General features: G+C 40.0%; 1 protein-coding gene across 1 annotated transcript; it reads right to left on the bottom strand.

Annotated features, from left to right (window-relative positions):
* Positions 1 to 279: 279 nt before the first annotated feature.
* Positions 280 to 23,125, bottom strand: LOC140923182 (guanine nucleotide-binding protein-like 3 homolog). The gene is made up of 24 exons (XM_073373260.1): positions 23,024 to 23,125; positions 22,884 to 22,936; positions 21,311 to 21,368; positions 20,059 to 20,141; positions 19,297 to 19,413; positions 17,614 to 17,665; positions 17,309 to 17,346; positions 16,228 to 16,299; positions 15,585 to 15,648; positions 14,493 to 14,596; positions 13,684 to 13,828; positions 13,144 to 13,168; positions 12,611 to 12,673; positions 11,434 to 11,545; positions 10,758 to 10,823; positions 9,481 to 9,568; positions 8,468 to 8,522; positions 8,162 to 8,261; positions 7,045 to 7,081; positions 5,678 to 5,760; positions 4,694 to 4,792; positions 3,657 to 3,809; positions 2,776 to 2,812; positions 280 to 1,252 (listed from the first exon to the last, which is right to left on the bottom strand). The coding sequence occupies exons 1-24, from the start codon at positions 23,034 to 23,036 to the stop codon at positions 1,185 to 1,187; spliced, it is 1,785 nt and encodes a 594-aa protein (XP_073229361.1). The 5' UTR covers positions 23,037 to 23,125; the 3' UTR covers positions 280 to 1,184.
* Between the last annotated feature and the right edge of the window lie 1,379 nt (positions 23,126 to 24,504).

Below are 24,504 nucleotides of genomic sequence, written 5' to 3'. Positions count from 1 at the left end.
CCAGTTCCAAACGGTCGCCGCCGTTCTGGCTTCTGATTGGTGCCAGAAAACTTGTGTTTTTCTGGCACCAATCAGAAGCCAGAACGGCGGCGACCGTTTGGAACTGGTCTGGTAAGACATTGTCCCCAGGGGCTCTTCTCGCCGTTCTTTACTTTTCTTCGTTCCATATATATTTTCCCACCCGTTTAGACTTTCCCTCGCCCCCTTTATCTGCCCCTGGGTCTCCGAGGATGTTCTCGACTTTAAATATGAAATCATTTTGTACGACAGACACAAAACTGCGATGATCATCCTTCATTTAATTCTTCACTCCAAAGTTCAAATATATGATTTTCATACATTCATAACTTCAGACACAAAACAGTTAACCAAAAGGGACATAAAACGAATCATCAAGTGGCGTCAACGATGTAAATGCACAATAAACTTTAGTGATTTTAATGGAACTAATAAAGATTTTTATCATTATATTCACTTATTAAAAGAAATGATTTTTCGTTGTCATGTAAATAAAACTGATTTTCCCAAGAAATGTTCTGCACTTGGCCTCACTTTAAAAGTGAGGGTTTTTGGAACTCGGAAGTGGCCTATAGTGCTAGCACGTAAACTCGGATCCATGCTACTAACTTGCAACAACCTCAGCCATGACTGAGACATACAATAGACCAATCAGCAATCAGGCCGACATTTCGCGACGCCAACAGTCGTTTCCCTGCGAAAAGACGTCTCAGAAACGAGCGCAGAAATTCCATACTCGGTTGAGGGCGCTCGTACATCAGACGCCACTTCGCGGGGAAACCAGTAGTGGTGTCGCGAAATGCCGACTGTTTTCTTAGGCTACAATCATCAGCTTCACGATGTTTCAGGCGACTTCTTCAGGGCGTGATATTGCTTTTATATTTTACAAAAATACATTTTCACGGTCAAGGAGGATGAAAAAGGTGAATTGACCTAGCCTGCGTAGCAGGCGCTTGGAAGTGGTGGGCACAAGAAAAAACGGGCGCGCGAGAAGGAGACACCCCTCGCGTGTCTCCCTCGCGCGCGTCCGTTCTCTCTTTCGCCCACTACTTCCAGGCGCCTGCTACGCAGGCTATGATTGACCCAGACAATCAAGTTATCATCTTGAAATCTAGTCTGCTACATATCCAACATCAAGTGGCCCTTCAGGTGAGGAGAGGTTCTCATCAACTAAAGTCACTATCGAAGTTATAGTCATCATCGCTGTCCATCATCGGTTCGGGACTGTTTGTCGCTGTCAATCAAAAGAAAACAAAACGTCAATAGAGAGAAGAAGAAGTACATTATGTTACCATGGTAGCAAAATATCTAGATCACAACAATATGGAGCTAAAGCAACGACGACAGCGACGGCAACGAGAACGGCAAAAAAGCAATAAGTTTCTACTAGCAAAACAACAACTTTGCACGGGCATCACGCTTTTTTGTACATTTCTTAGCCATAGTTGCACGACTGCGATATGAAACTTCCTAATTTCACGCGCCCGCTTTATGGAGTAGGTGAGATATAACATTCTTTTTTTATTCCAAACGTACATACGGTCCTTTAGGATCCAACCCCGGATAATTTCGCCAACTTTTGACAAATTAAAAGAGATTGAATAAGATCGACGAAGTTTGAAACAGTACAAAATCACTTTTTAAGTGACGTTTTCGGTTTGTTGTCATTAGGCTTTAGTACATTATGCTAGCATTTTTTCGAGCATTTTAGTGAGGCAAAAGCATTGAGCATTATTCGAGCATTATAGTGGCATTTTCCCCGGAAAATTAATTTTTCCGAGAAAATAAAATAGAAATTAACTGTTTTCAGGAGCCCATGCCCCACGAGCTCCTGCGTTTTTAAAGAAAATGAAGAGTAAAACTCAAAATTCACAAAAAACCTAATACAGCTGTTTTTTTGGCTGTATTTATACAGCTGTACACGTTGTTGTTGTTACTTGAAACACTTGCACGTTTTTGTAAGTGTAAACTTTGAAATTAATTTAAAAAAACCGTTTGTATAATGAGCATTATCCGAGCATTTTAGTGACTTTTTTGGGGAGACCGAGCATTTTAGTGGGAAAAATGGAGCATTAAGGTGGAGCATTTTAGTGGGGAAGCAAAAGCATAATGTACAATAGCCTAGTTGTCATTCAGAAATTTAGCTTCCATGGCAACGTGACGTAACGACTTCTCCTGTGTATTGTCTCAGGAGAGTAGCCTGGGACCAGACTCTGCAGTTGGGGAAAAAAGTGAAAAAAAAAAAAATAATAATAATCGGCGAGCAAAGTGAACCGAGCAGTAGTCTGGGGAGGGGAAAGGGTGCGCCGCCCTTTCCCCCTCCCCAGTCCACCGCTCAGCTCGCCGATTCTTTTTATGCCGTTTCACTCCGTTTTTTTTTTTGCCATTTTTCGCCACAGCGGAGTTCCAGGCTACAGGAGAGGGAAGACAGCGTCCGAGCTAAGATTAAGCATCTATCGGTTTGCCGTTCACGTTTTCAAGAAAAAATTAAATTAGCTCATTTGCCGACATCGTTGGCAGTAAAATTAACAGAAAGTGTAATGCACGTGAAGGGCTGCTGTTTTGCTTACTAAACCAATTGCGTTTTTGACGACCTCATCGCCGTCGCTATCGCCGTCGTCTTTTCCTAGGCTCTTAATTTTCTTTCCTTTTCTTTTATCTTTGTTTACGACTCAAGGGTTAAGGTTCATTGCCCCTGAAAACAGTGCGCTTTTCTGATAAAAAAAAACTAATAAATAAAAAAGAAAAGAGTCTCACCTTGTTTCTTTCTTTCTTTTTGTTGCTTCTTAAATATCTAAACAGAACAAAATAATATTTAAAAATGAGTGTTTTCCTCTCAATAGTGGTTATCAGATTCCTTAGTATTGGAGCTATAAAACATAAAACAAATCTTTTACGAACGTTAGGCATACGCGTAGGCGAGATCAGTGGAAGTCAGTAAACTAACAAAAACAGAATTATGCACGAGACAGTAAAAGGATCACGTGCAAAGCAGTGAACTCTCTTAGAAAGGTTAAGGTAAAGATGAAGGCTTCTTACTTTTCGATAATCTCAACACGGCCGTTTTTGTCTGGTCACGCAAGGCTCCTCCTCTCCTTCTTGGGGAGGAGCATTGCGTGACGAGCCAAAAACGGCCGCGTTGGAGACTATTAGTCCCCAACTTTACGTCGGAAGCTCGAAGTAGTCATCACCTGATTAACAAACCTGAGGCCGACTGTGCGCTCATTTTACCCCCCCACCCCCCCCCCCCCCCCGCGTCTCTTCATCAATACTGCGTTTTACGGGTGTTTATAGACTACGAGTAGTGCACCATTTTTCCTCAGGGATAGTAAAAGGAGCGAAACGCGAGCGCGCGTGAAAATCACTCCACGCGAGTAAAGGCGACACGCCGTGTCGTCTTTTCTCGCTTGGGGTGATTTTCACGCGCGCTCCCGTTTCGCTCACTCTACTATCCCTGAGGAAAAATGGGGGACTACTCGTAGTCTCGGGTATTTAAAGCTAATGAAGCTACACGGATAGGAGAGAAGTCAAAAGAAGGATTTGAGGACACATCTGGGGATCGAGCCGTGGGCCTCTCGCACAGAAGGCGGCGCACTAACCACCTGTGTAGATCCTTGCTCCTAAGGTCACGCAATTACCTTTTTCCGTTCTTTGTTAGACTGCATGTTAAATTCGTTTACTTCGTTTGTCTTCAGTACATGATCAGCCTTGCCATGAAGTTGTGTGTCTTTTTTAGACTGCACGATGGACTTTGAACTCTTAACAACGACTGTCATGCCATCATCGTTCGCCTAAAAACAAAGTGACAGTGTTTGAACGTCAATTTGGCATGGACATGAGAGATCATGTGTGTATGTGGATCAACAACAACAACAACAACAACAAAAAAGCAAAACAAACAAAGAAAACAAAACAAAGTATTATAGGATAACTCCAAGTAACAAGCCTTCTTGATAAAAAGTGGAGTAGGGGCCAAGTTCCAGTTTTAGCCGACGTCCCGCCTCCGTCCGTCGCAACTCCCATAGGATAGCGGATACCTCAGAGAGGCTCTACTCACTGGCGAAAACACGCACAAAAGCCTAAATTAGCACCAATGCGCGCACTTCCTAACATTCTCAGCGTGGCCCGGGAGAATACACGGCATACCAACAGACCTTGTTCCTCAGTTTTAAGAGCAGCCTGCTTGATTATTGAGCCAGTTCCAGTAAAGTTTAGCTCTCGGCACCCTCGATAGAAGTTCTCGCCCCACCCTTCTCCCGCAGCGATGGAGCATGCCTCGTATTCGCTCCTGGTCCACCGACAAGCAAAGCCCCGGGTCGATTCTCCCATGTCTCATGCATTTAGGCACATTTGGCTTTGTGTGCAGGTGTTCTGGGAGAATATTTTACTATATTTCATCTTCCCCTTTACAGACTAATAGCTGAAATTTCTGATGGTTACATTCGCCTCCAGCCAAAAATTAACAACCGTTGCTCGTCGAAGTTGATAGAACTAAGCAGAAAGATTGATGTAGACAAAGAACAAGATTACACAGTAACTGCATACCACAGTCAACTAGACTCAACGTGATCAGTACTCATGTCTATACTACGATTCAATGCCACCGTTTTCTTGAAACGGGCAGTCTATAGCGCTATCAGTAACGCATGGATGTGTTCATGATAGCAGGCCATACCTGTTCACCATCGCTGTCTTCCATGGCTTCTTCCTCCTCAGATTCATCATCCTCGTCATCTTCATCAAAATCTTCGTCCTCATCTTCTTCTGCAGATTCCTTCGACAAAGAAAAGAAAATAGAAACGCGAGTAATCTTATGTGCTCAGTACCATCAGCATGGAGGATTTTCCCCAGCGGAAGTTATTTGGGGCGGGTGACACGCCCAGCGCGGAATTGCCGCAAGCAAAGGGGACACGATTATGAATGAGTGATTTCTACTCTCCTCCTTGTGGTCTGCGAATGCAGCCGACTCTTATCGCCCAATGCGCTGCAATCGAAATTTCAGGAAGTGTCCCTCGTGTCAGCGGACGAGAGGCAGGTGTCTTTGCGGGCTATTGTCAGTCGGTGTTCTGCCGACTAAACAAAAGCACTAGCTATACAGACTACAAACTTCCCAGACGAAAGTTCCTATTCCCTTAGAGACACGAAAAAAGTTACCTGTCGATCTGAAATGACCCAGCCACATTTTCCCCTTCAACGCGATGCCAAATTTACCTCGCAAACAACTTTGTGTCAAGTATTGACGTGTTACGGTAAGTTACCGTGTTAAACAGTGAAGCTCAGCCCCAGCCCCCCGCACTCCCCCCAACAGTTTCTATTGAAACTTTTCCTTTGCTCCCCTTGAGGTACTTTGGATGGAGCGCGATAAAAATGTGATAGAATTCCCAAGCGGATAGGGTATTTTTCTTTTAAGCTAGTGAGAGTTTTCGCTTGTGATAAGCAGGTAATTTGTCGAAATTTGTTCTATGAATCCACGACAGAGAGAGACACTCAGCTATTTCCAGGGTGCTTTAAGCAACTTCGTTGAAAAGATAAATTCGAGGGTCAAAGAGTCTGCTGCCAGTAGTCAGTTTAAGCCTGCTGCTCTTAGTGTTAGCAATTTTCTGCTACCGCCACTTTTTTGTTTGAGGGATTATCTTGCAGGTTTCTCTGATATCCTTACCATTTTGTCTTCCTCAATATCAGCTACATCCACAGGACAACCAGTTTCCAACACCATGGCATCCTCCACCGTGTTCCGCAGGCCTACCAAACATACGATGCAGATTAGTTTTCTACACTAACTCAGAACGGGATGGTATTGGCACATTGATCAAACAATGATTAGATATACAGTACGTAACAACAAAGAACTTCAAATAAAGGTAAGGTAGCCTTAAAGAGCGATAGAAATGACCTTATATCGGTAAATAAATTACTGCTAACCCAGTGATTTACTGATTGAGGCTAAAAAATAAGAACAAAACATAAAAATAAAGCATGAGCAAGGAATTCAACCGCGGGACTACAGGGAACAAATCCAGCAGGTAGTCAAAGCGGAAATTGAATTCGGAGCCTCAAGATTACAAGTCCGGCGCTCTATCTGCTCGGCCCACGCTGGCCTCCAAAAGGAGCATTTGACGCGACTGGAATGCACTTGCGTAAGAACGTCCTTGCGTGGAAGGACAATAGCCAGGCAAGTAAGGCGCGTGTTTACCCTTCTCTCTTTCTCTGCTGTTTGTTAGTTGCTATTGACTTATGGTGTATTGTCACGCGAGTATTTCTTTTTCCCTTCTTTTTGGTGATCGCACCATCATTCCCACCACCAGAGCCTCTTAAGGTGATGTTACACGGGACGATTCGCTACGACGATTTTAGGGCAAGATTTTGTTTGCACTTTGACAAATTTTGTGTCACAGGTCCCTTAAATTACATTCTGGAAAAGAAAGGTCTACGGCCTCGTACCCAGGCCAGTTCGCGCTATCCGAATGACCAGAGAAGGCTTGGAACCAGGAGCGATATTTTTTCGACAAGCTTGACAGGTGATGTCATATTCGAAATCGCCGAGGACGACTGGGAACGAGGCTGGTCTACAAGGCCGCAAATGAAGTAACCTGTTCAAGGCTCTCAAGAAGTAGGGATGAAGCGTAAGTAAAATAAACGCGAAAACAAGCGCGCATGATCTGGGGAAGGGGGCAGTGTTGGGAAAAAGGAAGGCCGCCCTTTCTCTCCCCAGTTTCCTCCCTTTGATTTTCGTTTTCGCGCTTTCTCAACTTCGCGGACCCGACTATCTTAGAATCTGGAACAGGCTACAAATGATGTAGAACATTATATTCCTAAAATAAACTAAAAAGACAAGAGAGCAAGACGAAATCCTTGAGTCCTTGAACAAAATAGCGGGGTATGATTGTCCAAATGAAAGGTTTCGCATTATACTGTTCGTTTATCTCATGGATTTTCCAAAATGAAATCCTAGACTGTCTTGAATTTCGGTTTTTGTGTACCCTAGGAAGTTACAGGATTAGTTCAATTATATTGCCACATAGTTACCATGTAGTTCGTCCTGTTCGTGCTGTTGCAGAGAGCCCTACAAGAAAAAAATCGATTATTACTTCATGTTAACGCACAAATTTGTTGATGTGGCCTTAAATGGTGAGTTGAAAAGGTCTGAAAATGTAAAACAATTTTATTTCTAAAACACGTTTTGAGTCGACCAAAGGTTGAAAGTTGTGGACCTTCAAATAATTCAAATAATCATTACACGACGAGGTTAACAATCTAAACGAGAGGGAGGCAACAACCTCACCTCCAAAGCTTTTTACTTAGAAAATAGAAGAGGGAATGAGAGATTAGGAAGGGGAGGCAAACCATGCAGTTGGCTACTTTTAAGAGTAGTCAAAGATTTCAACTTGGTTTGCCGTACTATCTATGGTGTTACTGAGAAACGAATTCAGCGTGTTGCCAGGGCGAGAGTTCTATTAGGAAAATCCGGATTCCACGTCCAGCACTCTAACCACTTGGTCAAGCTACTTCTTATCATGGCGAATATGTTGTGGTTCAATTTTATCCTTGGTTTAAATTTCGTTTTCGTTTCTTTCAATCTCATTATCATAAATTACCACACCCAAAAACAAAAACAAAAACAAAAATAAAATTTAAATCAGGGATAAAATTAGACCACAACACATACAGTTTTCTTTAGATCATGGGCACTCCTCGTATAATAAACCACGAACCTATGCCCCCCACCCCTCCCCCTACAAAAGATAACTTTCAATTCACGAGTTTATGTCGAAAATACAAGACACGATGACTCACTAATTTGTACCACGTGACCAAGTTTCCTCTTTACTTGTCGTTTACTGTTCATTATTTCTACACATAAATAAGTAGTTTCACGCAATTTTTTATCCATAAGAGTTTTTTGAGCTGGTTTTATCTTTGAAAAATTCTCAACTTGAATCTGACTTTTGCCGTTTGCCGTATACGTGAAGCTTATACTCGCTAATAATAAACTCTTTACCCACTCACTGAATATATCAGCCGACAAACGACAAGGCTAAACCAAGACACTATGGCCCCATTCCTTCCCATCACACTCATATTATACAAAGCATTACTTTCAATTGACTAGTCTACCTTGCAAACAATACACACGATAACTCACTATATCGAACTCTTTACTCCACTCACTGACAATATCGGCTGACAAATGACTGGGTAATGAGTGCTGTTCTGGTGGATGTGTGTAAAACACAATCTTTCCACTGCAAGAAAGAGCAGAATGTAGAAATTAAAATCGGATACAAAATACATTTCCTGTGGTACTGACGCGGAGAATTTAACAATCAAGGCCTTTTACTACTTATTGATCATTTCCTTTTCATTTCCTGTGATCGACTTTATGCAATTGATCGAGCAGTCTTGCTGTGAGAAGAAATTAATCGTTGGGATAAGATGGGTTAATACAGACCTGTTCCAGTCTTTCAGCACAGCTTTTCCTGCTGCAACTACATTGGGTATTCCACCTGAAAACATAAGAGCATCAACGTGACCGTGAAACGCGTAGGGACAGGGCTAGAGACACTAGGAAAATTAAGCAATGACTACGGCGACGGCCACGAGAACGACAAAAAAGAAACAGGTTTAGATTTACAAAACAACTACTTTGCACGTGCATCCCGCTTTTTTGTACATTTCTTTACCACCACTGCATGATTACGATCTGAAACTTCTAATTTCATGTTTTAAGAAGGGCGTGAACGCGAGAAAACGATTTAACTTTTTCCTTTTCTGAACCTAGATACCTACATACAGTCTACAGTCAGAATTCGAATCCAGAAAAAAGGCCAACATTTCCCGGACAAAATGAACGAGATAGAATGAGAGTGAAAAAGTTTGCTGCCGTCGCCGCCTCCCTAGGGACCATACGAAACTACGACGGCAACGGCAACGGCGACGATAAAGTCATAAAGCAAAAGGTTAAGGCCCCGTCCGCACTTATGCGTTTTATTTTTTCTGCGGTTTGGCCTACGGTCCGCACGTATCCAGTGAAGACGGTCACCGAAAACGCATGTTTCCAAACGCTCTCCAGTGTGGAGATTTTTGAAAACGCCTGTTTATCGTTTTCGTGTGGACGGACGAAAATGGAGGTTTTCGAATACGATAATGTCATACATTAAACAGCGCATGCCCTGTAAGACATGCTATCATATTTCCTTTCGTGTGGACGGGCGGAAACAATTCGAATTCGCCACTCTGAGGTTGCGCGGGAGAGCGGGTCGAGATGGTTGTCAAGTGCATTGTGGGAGCGTTTTGAAGGATAAATTTGCCGCCATGTTGAAAATGCGTCCCCCAAAACAGTCCCACGATGCACTTTGCCAACCAACTCGACCCGGTCTCCCGCGCAACCTCAAAGTGTCGAATACGGCCGAGTAAAGGCGATTGTTGATCTATAAAAATACAAGCCAATTTACCCTGGCTTACCTTTCTTCAATTTACCGAGTCTTTTTCCAAGATGCGACAGAAACTCATGAACGTCTGTGTAGTCGGGAACTGAGTATTTTTCCATCACCTTGGTAAAGCAAACAAACAAAGAACAAGTTTGTCATTGTTTCTTGAGCATGTGTCTTGTGCAAACAATCATGTAACGAAATTATCTATACACTCCAGGTATTGGGGGGGGGGGGGGGGGGGAGGGGCAAAAGAACTGCAGACATTATACATTAGGGTAGTCTCCTTCGCAGCCGTTTTTAGGGTCGTCATGCAGCGCTCGGGAGGAGGAGCGTTGCGTGACGATCCTAAAACCGGCTGCGGAGGAGACTAACATTAGGGCAATAGAGGAAAGAGTTTTTTTTTGACAATGTATTATTGTGAATGAGAATAATTACATAAATTTCACCTACTCGAACTGAGAGACAAAGATTCAACAAGTGAAAGAAGATCACGAAAAGATCGTTTGTGTGTATTTAAATCTTTGTCACGCAGTTTGAATATATGAACTTTCGTATGCTGTCAAACCACGACCGCACCCAAAAATGCGAAGACTCAGTTGTCGCTTATGGGAGGTAGTCGCTTACAAGAAAAGAACCACAGGAGGATCCATGCAGTTCCATTTTGTTACCAGTAGCATGATGCACACAGCGAACATAGACATCGAACAATGCGTCAAGTGGTCGCTTACAAAAGATTAAAAAAAAGAGCAAATCACTGTAAACCGTCAGCTCCAAAACGTGACGCGGTCGCTTACAGGAAGTGGTCGTTTTCGAGAGGTTCCAACTGTTACGCTTTTACAGGGAAAGATTTGGGGTTTTAGACAGGTTCTGTTATGAGAGGTTGTCGCTTACAAGAGATAGTCGCACATGGAGGTTCGATTGTATTCACTTCCATATCTTTATCTTCTTGAGGAGTATACGAACTCTTTAATGTAATCGGCTACCAGTTGGCTTATTCGCTCAACTGGTAAAGCACTGTACGAGTATCGTAGAAATCATGGATTGAAATCACGTTCAAACCCTTTTTTTTTTTCAGGCTTTCTTTTCATAGTTGCGTAAGTTGCGTACATAACTGGGATGATCTTTCAAGGGTTTAAGTTTTCCTTGTTCGCATAAATAAAATGGAAAACTTGTTTAATTTACATGAAAGATTCTTCCTTTACAAGGAAAACTTTTGAATGAAACCTTGTTCGTACCGCCTGATCCGAAGTTCGAGGTGCAAAGCACTCGGACGTGTCCTTCGTTATATACTAGTGTTATTTTTAATACCTGATGTTTGTTACATCTTCTCAAAATAGCTTCTACAGCAGGAACTGGATCATCAATGGTTTCTATCTGCGATGAAAAAAAAAAAGATGAGGATAAGATCAGTGTAGATATGGCTTCAGGTTCCAATGTCCGCATAGGAACTCTCCAGACAGAGCACTATACATTTCCTTAAAAACTTAGTTTGAGAGAAGTCAATAAAAGATCAAAGTATTTTCTTTTTGGTGTTCACTTTATTAGTTTCCATCACCATTATCATGATGATGTATTAAGAAAATTAGTGAGAAAATTAGCCTGCGAGCAAGCTCTCCGGGGCGCTCTGGCTGCGGTGCAGCACGGCGGGAAAAGGAAGGAAAGCTTGCAACTAGTCGATGCGAAATGTTGATTGGCGGAGATGACATTAGTAATGACGTCATTACCCTTAGCACGCGTTTTTCTATGTTTGTTTACATTCGCGCTTGATTCCGCTTCGCGTTGATTGGCGGAAATCTGACGGCTCAATCGACGGGGAGCCACTGAGGATTTGGAGGCGGAATTCAAATTCCAGAGACGTAGTTGCAAACTCTCCTTCCTTTCCCCGCCCCGCCGCCAGAGCGCCCCGGGAAGCTTGCTCGCGGGCTATGAGAAAATTAGTATTGGTCGGTGTTGGTCACTCTTGGACTACACTGTGGAACCTTACTTTGACGCAGTTCCTCAATATCACAGCTGAATCTGAGTTGCTGTTGTCCATGACAATTCCAGGACTGTCTACAAGTTTAACATGTTTGTCCAGTTGCACCTCCTGCATGCTCCTGTAATGCGAAGTACAACAACTCAACGACAAATGCTTGGTTCAATATAACTGGCTATTACCCTGTCCACCCTTTTGCTTTTGAAAGAACTTGGATACTATCCAGTGATCTTGACTCTCGCTTGGTCAAAAACATACAGCTATTTCAATAAACGTTATCGAAAAAAAAGAAAAAGGAAAAGCCGTTAAGCCAAGACCACAAGGTAATATCGGATTTTTCTTGCTCTCAATCCGACAAACATAAAAAAAGATCTCCAAGGGCGCGTGATGTGAATAAAGGAAGTGTTGGGGTACATGTATAGCTCCGTGCAAACGGACGCAAGACGATTCGCAACAACGATTTTTAGCACAACACAGCGCTGCAATGTTGGAACAATGTTGTAACCATTCGAAACAATGCCGCAACAATGTTGCAACGCTGTGTTGCGCTACCAATCGTCGTTGCGAATCGTCTCGTATAACATCACCTTTACATGTTGCGTCCGTTTGCACACACCCTGTTGCATGTTGACGCGTGTTGTTATCGTTAGGAGTTGTTGCATCCGTTTGCACACCACTGCCAACACGGATGCAACAACTCCCACCATTGTTGGCCCAACAATGTTGAGAGTTGTTGCGTCCGTTTGAACGTAGCTTATGAATTACATGAAGTCAGTAGTGGACTCTGTAGGCATGTAAACTATGAAGAACTGTAGCTATAGGTACACGTTTGAAGGGTCTTAAAACAGAAGGGAGCTAAAGCAACGAAGACGGCAACAGCAACGACAACGGCAAACCTGAATACGTTTAGATTAGCAAAACAACAACGTTACGCGTGCATAAGGTTTTTTTATACTTTGCCGTTGCTGCGCGACTACGTCTAATGGGAAGTAAATCCTACCTTGTTTAGGTTCGTGTTTGTTTCTCACAAAGTTAATTTTCACGCAACCTCGTTCCCAGGGTTCTCTCCTACCCGTCCTTACGGAGCGACAGAGAGAGAGGGTAGGAGAGAGAACCTGGGAACGAGGTTGAATTTTTACGTAGCACGTTCAACTTTGCTAAATATTATATGAGGTAAAGTACTTACTTTGTTACTCCAGGAGTAGCTCCCACTGTACAAGCTTTACATCTTTTTAAACTATTTATGATGCTACGAACAAGAAAGATTATAAAAAAAATATTCAGATGTCATTAAAAGGTAAACCAGATACTTAATAAATGGCAAATACGCCATTTGCATGATGCGTAATTTTACTACTACGACCAGAATCCTTTTCGTTTTTCCTTTCATATTCTAATTTGGTATCCCCAGTGAGGTTTCGAAAACAAAAGCACTAATTTGCACAAGAAAGCAAAATCCTGAAGGATTCTGGTTGTAGTAGTAAAATGACGTCATCGTGCAAATGGCAAATTATGACCGTCCCTTCCCTACAGTAGTCCAAGATGGAAGAGGTTCTAGTCTTGGCACGGCTACATCCTTGATTATGGGGGATAAGGGGAGAGTTTTTTCTATTTCCTTCCATCCAAGAAAATTGTGGCGTGACACCTATTTTGCAGAAAGTCACACAGCTTCACAAGCCAAAGTCACTAACAATCAGCTATTGTAAACAGTTTTTATACCTGCTTTTGCCGACATTTGGAAAACCTAGAAAAAGGGAAATACAGTATGTTAAAATTTCGACTTCGCATGTAAGAAACAACAAATATCATGAGACGTCACGTGAGCTGAGTTGTTGGGTAGAGCTGTTGATTGGCTAAAAATTTGCTTCATCTAATCAGGAGCACAATTCACATGACGTGTCATCAGAATGGAATTTCTCCGCTTGTTCCTCCGGCGTCATTTCGCGGAGAAACCAGTAGTAGCGTCATGAAATGTCGGCTTTTTTTCCCCTTGCACATGTAAAGAAAAGGAAACAGTAGTGGAGATATCTACATGCAGACTAAGGAATACACTGTGAGCAGACTATCTCCTTTCTTGGTCTGTCGAGCAAGACGCGTGAGACACGCAAATGACTATGCGCATGACTGAAGGCACGAAGCGTGGGAGGCACGAAAAAAGAGAGTCCCTCTTTTTTCTTGTCAGGCTACCGCCCTTGTTTCTCGCGTGCTCGCGCGCGCGTGCACTCCTTTCGCGGTCTAACTAATAGCTTCAGTCCCTACCTACTATTCCAACTGTAATAGCTGTTTTAATGTCTTTGTTTCGGCAGTAGTTTCCAAGAAGTTTAAGCAAAGTATCAGCTCCAATACAAGCGCTGGATGTTAGCAAATCTCCTGACGCTAATGATGCAGAAACTTTACTTTGATGCTGTAAATACAGAATTTAAAGCAAGCAGATTTTAGCAGTGAGGTGTGGCTCCTTCTTAGATGATGAAATGACAGAATGAGTTAAGTGGATTTCGATAATATACTTCTTGAAAACAGTTGTACTGTCTAAATCTTGCAGTAAGAATTTCTGAAAATTACATGTACTTCCCAAACAGTGACAATTAGGAGCCACACCGAGCTAACCATGCATCCCGATCTTTAATATGAACACAACAAAGCCAGCACTAGTTTTATAGGACAAAAGAGCTAAAAAAACCGCTGACAAGAAACTAAGGATAGGTACTATAACAACTAGATATGTAAGGCACTACTTCAAATGCGAAAACAAAAGTTAGAGGAGAACCCTGGGAACGAGGTTGAGAGGACAAGGAGGGAGGGTGGGAGGGTGGAAGGGTGGGAGGGAGGGAGGGTGGGTGGGTGGATGGGACAGGTCAGGCAGCAATGGCGGAAGACAATGTTCAAAACAAACTGAACTCTGAAACACCACGTGACCTAAAGGCCCTGGTACACTTAAACCCCTATATTCCTAGCCATGTGTGAGAAAACGTTTTTCTCCTTGTTTGTTCCTCAGCCAGTGGAAACCACACTTATTAGAAGTTTTCAAAAAAACATCCAAGGAAAATTACTAATAGTAAATTACTTACTAAATTCTGTTTTTGTGCTTGTGTTGATGCCTTAAAAGCAACTGTTGGAAACTCATTGCGAAGATACTTTAACCACTTATCAACAATTTCTCTTGGAACAAGATCTGAAGAGTAATTAAAGCTACAATATTAAATATAACATCTATATAGGCAGATTCAGATCTTCAAGTAAGTGGGAGCTCAAACTCATCCAGGCCCAAAGAATGGTCATGTGTGAATTTTTGCTGTCATCACACTTATAAAGTATTCCATCTTGTTCAATTCATCAAATTTTGGCAAAGTTTTTGGATCTGAATTCTAAAGGAGCTGTAAAGAAAAAGGAAGCTGTTGTCTTGGGTTTACATCCTCCACAAAACATTTCGTTAGGCCGTTTCACTTTGCTGGCATGTAACGGCAGAGAGAATTGTACAAAAAGCATTATGCACATGCAAAGCTGTTGTTTTGCTTCATAATTATTACACCAATTGCTCTTTTGCTGTTGTCATTACTGTTGCTGTTGTTGATGCTTAATCCCCCTATTTATTTTTTTCCCTGCAGGTCTCAGTTTGGACCAAAAAATAATAGGACATTTAGTTTTACCTCTCATTTGCTCCTTTTTTTTCTTTCTGGGTGTTTCACAAGGGTTGTCACTAAGATTTCAAGTTGTCAGGTAAATACAACAAGTAGGCAGGGAATCAAACGGCTAGGGATTTCTTTTGGTTCTATTTTTCTTCTATTTTCCAATAAAAGAAGCCAGGGGCCACTCTCTTAGTAGCTGGGGAAACTCCCCGGCCCCCGACTCTTAATGACAACCCTGAGTGTTTGACTCTGTGATTGTTAGTAAATACACTATGCACACGCACATCAGGACTGTCATGCCAGTTTGCATGAGTTAATAAATATTGAAACTACACAACAATGGTATTTTCCTCTTCGGAGGTTATTTCACCTGTATTTCATCCCAAAGAAAACAATGCATGAAGTCTAAAATCAATGGCAATATTGCTAAGAATCCTAAAAATTAATTCCCCATGAGGAGTTGCAAAAATAAGTTCCATGATAAAATACAAAAACTCTCATCCACAAACTCCCATAAAAATAACTAGTACTCACCTATTTTATTCAAAATCAGCACTAATTTTTTATTGACACCAGAAGACAATACTGATTCCTCAACCTGTTGATTGAATAAAATGGTGAAATTTCTATTTGGATATCACACAACATACATGTAGTCTGACTGTCAAAGAGACTGATTGCGTCCCGTACACTGGATGAATCAGACATGAAATATTGCTAGCCTCCCATGCAGCCACATTAAGGGAAGTTGTATTTTCCTCCTATCTAGAGAGTGTGAAAGGTGGAAGAGTGTGCAAAGAAAGTCGTGTCCGATAGCCTGAGGGTATGGGCATGCTAAGTTTTTGGGAGACTTCAAAATACAGAAGTACTGTACAAGACGAATGTTATTGTTTAAATTCCTAATAATTTCATGTGGATCGGAAGCTGTTTATCACGCTGACATGAGTGCCAAACTGAAATTATTTCACAATATTATGACAATGATCATGAATTAACAAAGCAAGAAATTAGTTAACTAATATAGAATAATCAGTTAATAAAATAATTAATATTAATTAATTAATTTTTAATCAGTCAATAACTACAGGATATGTACTCCAGACAGACTATTAATTAAATTCAGAGTTTAAAAAAATTACAATGGAAGATTATTAGAGAGAATTCTAATGTTAAACACCTGTGTACATCTACATCCCATGGGATCCCTGGCATCCAGAACCTCAAGAACAACATCAGAGGCATCCACAACCTGTTCACAAGAGAAATACAAGGGGCCTTAAGATTCGATGACGGTGATGGTAAGAAGAACATCGTAACATCAATAGGTTAAATAAGCAAAAAAACAACACTGCGCGTGCAGCACACTTTTTTGTACATTTCTTTGCCATAACTGTACAACAGTACAACGACATGAAAATGCCTAACTTTCCGTTTTAAGGAGGATGTAAAAAGGCCATGACGAAATTTTCTTTCTCTTTCTGAACCTGGATATTGTTCTTAAGAATTCAACCCCAGGAGAGTTCACCTACATATTTTTATTTGACAAAGTAAGTTGTTCGCAATGAAGATTGAAACAACACAGAATCACTTTTGAAGCAACATTTCTGTTGCTGTTGTCAGCCCCCATCCCTTAGTGAAAGCTGTGGTAAGTTCCCATTCACTAGAGTGAGTTTTGACGAGATGATGCGACATCTGTTCCACGTAACTTTGAATCTTGACGCAATCTTATTGTAGCACCAGTCAAGTGAAACCTCAATTGGCAAATACATTGCATTGTCCTGTTTATTGCTTTAAGATTTAAATTTTTGTTGAATTTTGTGATGACTGGGAACCAAAGATGGGTGTTTTGGATGGATGAACGCTTATATGTAGCAGAGGTAGTGATTTAAGAAAATTGATCTCACAGGTTATGCATTGTACAATAACATTAAAAATAATATTTAAAAACTCCTTAATAATTATTCATAAAGAAAAAAAAAACAAAAGAAATTAAGGTTTAATAAATGTCTTTACATCTGATAAAGACACCGCTAAACTTTACATCCAAATTTTTCGACCAATCTAAAATGCAAGAATGAGTTGATCTATATCAGCGATTTTGAAGCCATTCAAAAAACTTGCAGTCATGTATTATCAGGTTTAAAAACTTGAGGCAAAGCTGAGAGTTTTTAAACCTGATAATACACTCCTGCTCCTTTTTTAAACACTGCAAAAAGGAAAAATGAATATTATAAAGTACTGAGTATGACCATCCATACCTTTTTAAATTCTTTATAATATGCCCTAAGAGATCCCTCTGTAAGCAAAAAGCAAGGTCAGTTTAGGGATAGTTCTACGCTGCTACCTTGAGTGGTAGTTCTCTTTCTATCTCTGTGTTTTTTTTTTTTGGGGGCACACAAAGTCTCCTGTAAAACGTCTTGTGTTTCGCAAGAATGTAGGCAGCCTCATACGAACCATAAAAGCATGTTACTGACTCACTCCAAAAATATACATGTAGTTTAATGAGAGTACATACTTTCTTTAAGAGAAATACAGTTAGAATGTTTTAATACTTTCAACTGACCTAACTTTCTACCAGAATAAACATCTGACTGAGAATTCTCCTTTAAAGACTCCTGCAAAACAAACAAACAAACAAACAAAACATTATAATACATATTATAAGCTACAGGTTGTAAGTTGTATGAAGAAAAAATAAATTACATGTATAAAAAAAGGTCTTTACAGAGAGGGATCAGGTCAAAGTAAGCCATTCAATAGACCCGATAATCCTTGATTCAATCCAATTTATTCATTATGTATCAGTCAAATCGAAACTTCAACATCCCCCCCACCCCTGGGCAACCCTCCGGGCATTTAAATTTTTTCGAAAATTATTGTTCAAATTCCCCCCTACCCGGGCCAAAATACCGTTCAAAATGCCCCACACTAGGTCCATTCAGGTGATCAAATGCCCCCACCCCAGGGACATTTCACAGGCACATAAATGACAGAAGGATGGCAGAAACGCCTTCAGTTGTCGAACAAAATCTTTATTTATAAATACAGCAAATAATTTGCATTCACTATAACAAAAACTGAGAAACACTGTTAGCGTATTTATGACGAACAAACATTTCGTGCAAAGCGGCGGAAATCGCTACTACACGGTTTTTAATACTGAATGCTCAGCTTTCCTTCGTGTGTCATGCAACATACAAAACATTCTATAAAAAAAATCCCACCTACTGAGATTACTACAGCTTCTTATTGAATCGCCGGTATAGGTATTCTATTTCATCGTAAACACAACTTAATACATTCATATATTCAAAGCCTGAATCCAAAAATAAAAATAAAAATATTAAATAAAAATATTAAATTTAAATACCTTCAAATATGGCACAAAGCTTGTTTAAGCCCTTTCCTCGTAACCAATTGGCCATGTGCACAAAGGCACAATCTTTTCCACAAAAATCCTCTAACACCCCGTCCTCTATGATAGCTCGTGACGCTAGAGATTTCACACGAAATCAAGGGTGCAGTTCAAATTCCCCACCCCTCACACATGGGGATCAAATTCCCCACCCCCTGGAAGACTCTGATAATCAAATTCCATCCTCCTCGGGATGGCAAAGGGGTCAAATGCCCGAGGTATGCCTGGGGGGGAGGGGGGGGATGTTGAAACTTCGATTTGACTGATATATAACTTGAATTTGTTTTCTATAAGCCCATAAGCAAGCTCTGTTTCTCTCAGCTCTTTTCGCTTCGCTAGCTTTAGATACATGTACATAGGGGTTGGGGGAGGAATCTCCGTTTCTCTCCCCCACCCCCATCCCTTGAGTCAAGCTTAGAGATCACTGAGGGAGCTTGAACACAGGGTGGTTTGCATCTCCTTCAGTACATTACCATGAATCCACAAAAACAAAGGAAAATATAACAAGGATAAATTCGACCAAAACATACATAAATTTATCATACGATGTGTTGAGTAATTTTAATAGATGGTTGGATAAAGGCAAGTTCAATTTCCTTCAGCTCTTAGGGACTGAGGCAAAAAGTTCCAAAAAAGAACTTGGCCAATACCTGGCCACCTTGACCAAACAAGCTTGACTAATACAGGATTTATTACGTGAACATGCCCAAAGGAAAATTTTTGTCTTGCAGGAAAATATCAGGTAATCCTAAGTGGGTGGGACAGGATCATATTGTTTGCTAGGTTAGCAAATCAGAGGGTGCATGTAATACATGCAAAGTACATTTGTACCTTTTTCTCAAATTCCTTTCCCCTTTTCATTGCATCTTTCTGTAGACTTTCCAGGTTTCTTTTCTTATTCACCTCTTTTAACCTGTTCTGCTTTCTCCTTTCGTTTGTCTCCTCTTGCTGTAAAGAATTGATCACATCACATAAGCATTCAGGATTCAGAATTCTCCTGATCAGCAAAGAACTTCATGTAAATGCTATGTGAGGTATGTGTGTATATTACAAGCCAAAATTAAATTCTAGCCTGGAGCAAGCTCTCCAGGGCACTCAAGCAGCCTTGAGGGAAAAGGAAGGAGAGCTTGCAACTCCGTCTCTGGAATTCCAGAATATCTGCACTGAAAAAATTGATGTGAAACGCTGATTGGCGGAGATGAAATAAGTACATCTGTAATGATGTCATTACCCTTGGCATGTGCTTTTCAATGTTTGTTTGTAAACATTCGTGCTCGCATCCACTTCCACAGGGGAATTGGAAGTGGAATTCAAATTCCAGAGATGTACTGTAGTTGTAAGCTCTCCTTCCTTTTCCTGCCCCGTTGCCAGAGTGTCCCGAGAGCTTCCTCGCAGGCTAGTTAAATTCAGGTTAAAAATTTTTTTACCTAGGTTGATTCTCAATTTCCTTTCTCTTCTAGTCCTAACTCATGAATAATTAGGGCTAGGAGACAAAGGAAATTGAGAATCAACTTAGGTTAAAAAATTTTAACATGAACATAATATTGACCTGTAACATGTATATGTATTAAATGAACACCTAAAAAAAATTACCCTTCTTTTCTTCTCCTCTGCCTGTTTAAGAACTTCCTCTTTAAAAGGAAAAAGATTGGGGACCCCTGGATCTTTCTTATGTTCTAAAAGGAAAAGAATAAACAAAATTTTCAACATATTTCCAGGTTATCAACACATGTAGATAGTGTCAAATCTTTATTATGGTCTATTCCGTTTACCTAGATTTAATACGATTACACACTGGAAGCATCCTATTATGTATATTGGCCCTTGGTTATGGAATCTACTACCTAAAAAGAGCAGGGACCTTCCTACACATCTGTGTTCAAGCAGCATATTCTACAGCTTGACCTAAATTCCTTGCTTGCTGAAACTCAGTGCTCAAAATTTGAGCAATAGCACTATAATTATGTAGTGCATAATAAACACACTACTATTTTTACTAAGCTCATTATACTGTCCATAATGTGCATAATTTAGTAATTATGCACATGTAATAATCATATACATTTTACGCTTTGGTCTCTAGTCAATAATGATGCACTTGTAAATAGTTTTATTAACCCTTTTAGTCCCAATAGTGACCAACATCAAGTTTCTCCCAATGATATCCATACAATGTCAAGAGATTAGGTTATGAGAATTAATTAAATGATCACCTAAGAGAAAATGCTTTGATCTTTTATCAAATTCTCTCAATTTATTCTTTAAGGAAATGTATAGAGATCAGTTTGGAGAATTTGTATGTGGATATTGGGGTTAAAAGGGTTAATAATATTCTATTTTAATTATTACAATAGTTGCTTATTTTAATTTATAGTGTCCCAATTTAGTGCTTCCTCTACTGCTATGTTAGTTTGACACTTAAATAAACTAAGGTTTTGATTGATTGATTGATTATATAATGTGTCCTTTTTTAAAGAAGCTATATCATAAGGATAATGCTGTTTAAGGGCAATTCTGTGTTGGAATGATCTCCTTATTACCTTTACCCCTACACAAAATGCTCCTGTAGAGTTATGAAGAAGATAACAAACAAATTTAATAAGGGAATGTCAACCACAATAAAAATTTTTTTTGGTGGCAGGCAGGGGGGTTAGTTTTGCAAGCAAATTCAAATTTGCATTACAACTTGAAAAGTTTGGCCCAATGTTTTCAAGTTTCAATCCATTTTCATCCTTGCCATCCATTGCAACAGACAACAGGAAACAGTTTCAATGTCTAAATATAATATTAAATAACAAAACTAGATCACTATTTAAAGCCCCTTTACAAATACAGCGTAACCTACTTTTTGACTTTCCATTTAGCTTTGCTTCCTTCCGCTGTTTTCTTAGATGTTCCCTGATCTACATAAAGAAAAAAAAAGACCTTATGTAAGCTAATAGTCATTGGCCAAGGGTCGTCAGGATTCTTTGCTGTACATCGATGGATCCCTAAAAGCCATGGATCCATTAAAAGCTCCACCAATGGTGATCAATGTTAAATTCCTCTTTGTCAGTGATTTATGAAAAAGAGGGTAACACCGGAATGAAGGACATGGCCACACAGGATGAATTTAACTGCGACAAGCATTTTGATATATAGTTAATGGCCCTTAGGAGTTGTAGTATGGAAGCTGTCAGCATTTTTTCACAACATAGCTGCAGTGATAAAATTTCCCCCAAAACATTTGCCGGTTAAAGGGTTAAAGGCGTAGTCTTATACTGAACCACACATTGAAAAGGAACGACATGCCTTGCAGGCCTCTCAAGTCTCATGGTTTTAACGTAAGACTCACAGTTTTGAGGAAAATCTCACAGTCTCATGATGAGGAACAAAAACTTCACATTAAACAGAATCAAAAGCCGATGGAATAAACAATTTGAATATGTTCAGTTTTGCCTCGGAAAATTGATTTTCAGGCGTCAATTCTAAAGAAATCCACAGTTCTAAGGCATATTTGTCATTTTTGATCATCTGGTTGACGAGATACAGACCTCAAAACCATTTTTTGAAGACACATACCAAATAAGGTTATCTTTACCAGTTTGTCGCATCTAGATACGTTTTGTCCACATTGTCAAAATGGTGGGAAATGATGAATATTCATCGGGCGAAGACAAAGTTTAAAACAGAATGGGAAGGTTCGTATCCTGTTAAACGTATTTTTAGCTATCCATTTTCGTTTTTATGTGTTCCCTACACCTACAATGGAGGACAAAAATCCTTGGAACGGTTATGGAAAACCTTCCTTCCACATCCTTAACTTATCAAATATTCAGATGTAGCATAATAATTATGCACTTCTCTAACCACTTGGATACCGCGAATAGCCCTCCCCTCCCCCCTCCAAACAATGTTGGGATGAAGAAACACTTTTAGCACAGGATAAAGTGTACAGGGGTGCACAAACTACAACATTGCTTGGGGGCGAGGGGGAAAGGGGAAAAAATTAAGGCAGATCGTGTTAATTGTCCTAAGAATTTTGTCCTCCATTGTAGCTTTAGTTCTTTTTGACGCCGTTGAAAAATCTCCAGGTTTTTCCCCAAATCTCCACGTTTTTTGACCTTGATCTATATAATAATTTTAGTTTCTTAAATTCAGTAATCGAGTAAACTGGACCGCAACTTTGAGCCTAAACACTGGGATGTCCCTCTGAATTACAACCTTAACTATTTGATAGTTAAAGAAACATCTCTTAATACTTATTCGTTAAGTATCGGGTCACTTCGTTCCGTGATCATTTGGATTATTTCGATCCAAGTTTGATCGGGATATTCTATGAAACGATGTGAAAGCAACGACAGTGACGATCTATTGTAGCTTAGAACGAAGTGACCGAATAAAAGCCATCGTCGTTAAGTGTATAAAACGTAACTAACCTTTCTCTGAATTTTGTACCTCTTGTGTGCAGTCATTCGTTTGCTTTGTTTTTCTGTGAGAGATTGTTTGGCATAAAAAACAGCTAGTTTAAAATTGAAAGCAATGACTTGGTGTAAGCAAAATGTGATCAACAACTTACTTGGTCGAACCATTCTCGTTTTCTAAATTGTTGTAATCAGGAAAACTTCCCTCCACGTGAAAATGTAACAACAATATGGCGGACTAGTTCCCAGACTCCTCGGGCACCCAATTCATTTCCACTAAACGCTGACTCGCGACCACAGGACACCCAGGCTCCATATCAGGGGCATCGTAGAAGCAAATATTGCCTAGAATTTTCTATTACTTGAGGACAGCTAAAATTTCTAGATGACCGTTCCATTCACATACAATTTTCGAAGCTTGTGAAATAAATTCCGTACGATTTTCTGAAGTTTGATTTTTTTATATTACACAGCCAGATTAGGCTTTTTTCGTAGAAAACTGAGGAAACCTAAGATTTTCGGATTGAAAAATATGATGGAAGAAGGAAACAGGAAAATTTTCACTTTCGTAATACGTTAAATTGCATCTAAAATTTTGGGGAAAAAAATTTCGAAAAGACTCAAATTGCCCTAGGATTACCGAACAGATACAAATTTTATAGCTCCATTTAGAATACATTTTAGAGATCTAAAAGTACTCTAGATAGTCTAAAAAGTGTTTTCAATGAATTTAGAAGAAAACCATCGTTGGGTTCCCCTGAATAATGATCCAAGTTCGTTTTTTTTTAAACTTCTGACATGACTTTCTGGTCATATTTATATATTTGGTTTGGTTTTCTATGCATGTGCACAATTCTCTTCTAGGAATCGCGAGACAATGGAGTCGTTAAAAATTTGCAATTTTGTTCGTTTTGTTAATTTTTTATTATTTTCTTTGTGCGTTGTCTCTTGACTATCATGTAGGAGTTAGAGACAAACCCCAGTTTAGAATTTTAGAGCTGCCAAAATCGCTTCATCCAAGTTAATTTCATCTGATCATGAAATTCTGATCTGTTGAACTGAAAACGAAAGGGAGCAAAAAAAACAAACAACAATAAAAACAAAGACAAAAATATAAGTAAGGAAAAGAAAGATGGACAAAATAGGGTTTCTGATAATCATGATTACGATATACTCCCATTGCAAACTTCATCAGATTGTAACGTGAACTTTTGCCTATTTTTTCTTATTTGTTGGCTACTTGTTTGCTTAAAAGTACAAATTTTCGATGCAGGAAAAAAAATGGTCCATCTTGAAAAGATGACAAAAGCGTTCACGGTGATCGACTTTTGGTCATAATTATATTTCCAGTATTTCGATAGGAGGAGAAGGAGCAGTAAAGTTGCTTTTTCAGTTAAATAAGCACTTAGCACGTAGAACAATTATCCGCACAAACTCATTTTGTTCTATTTTCAGATCAGGTTTGGAAGAAGTCTACTGTGAATTGTCACAGGGGAAATTTCATACTGATTCAGTTACGAGTTTGCCTTTCCTTTCCCGAATTTAAAGAATCCAAATACAAAAACGTTCCTGAAGGAAAGAGAAATATGAGTGAAATTTCAGGTACCAGTTTAAAAAACTTCTCATTGATTGTTAA

This window comes from Porites lutea, chromosome 13 (genome assembly GCF_958299795.1).
Source record: "Porites lutea chromosome 13, jaPorLute2.1, whole genome shotgun sequence".
Taxonomy (NCBI): Eukaryota; Metazoa; Cnidaria; class Anthozoa; order Scleractinia; family Poritidae; genus Porites; species Porites lutea.
Note: the sequence above shows the minus strand (reverse complement) of the source record. Positions and strands in the feature narration are given on the sequence as shown.

Bases quoted from the DNA above. Each gene is read 5' to 3' on its own strand.
- LOC140923182 (XM_073373260.1), bottom strand. The intron at 13,169-13,683 runs GTAGGGACTGAA...CCCTTTTTCTAG, and splicing joins TATTACAGTTGGAATAGTAG to GTTTTCCAAATGTCGGCAAA. The intron at 9,569-10,757 runs GTATTAAAAATA...TGCTTTACCAAG, and splicing joins GAAGATGTAACAAACATCAG to GTGATGGAAAAATACTCAGT.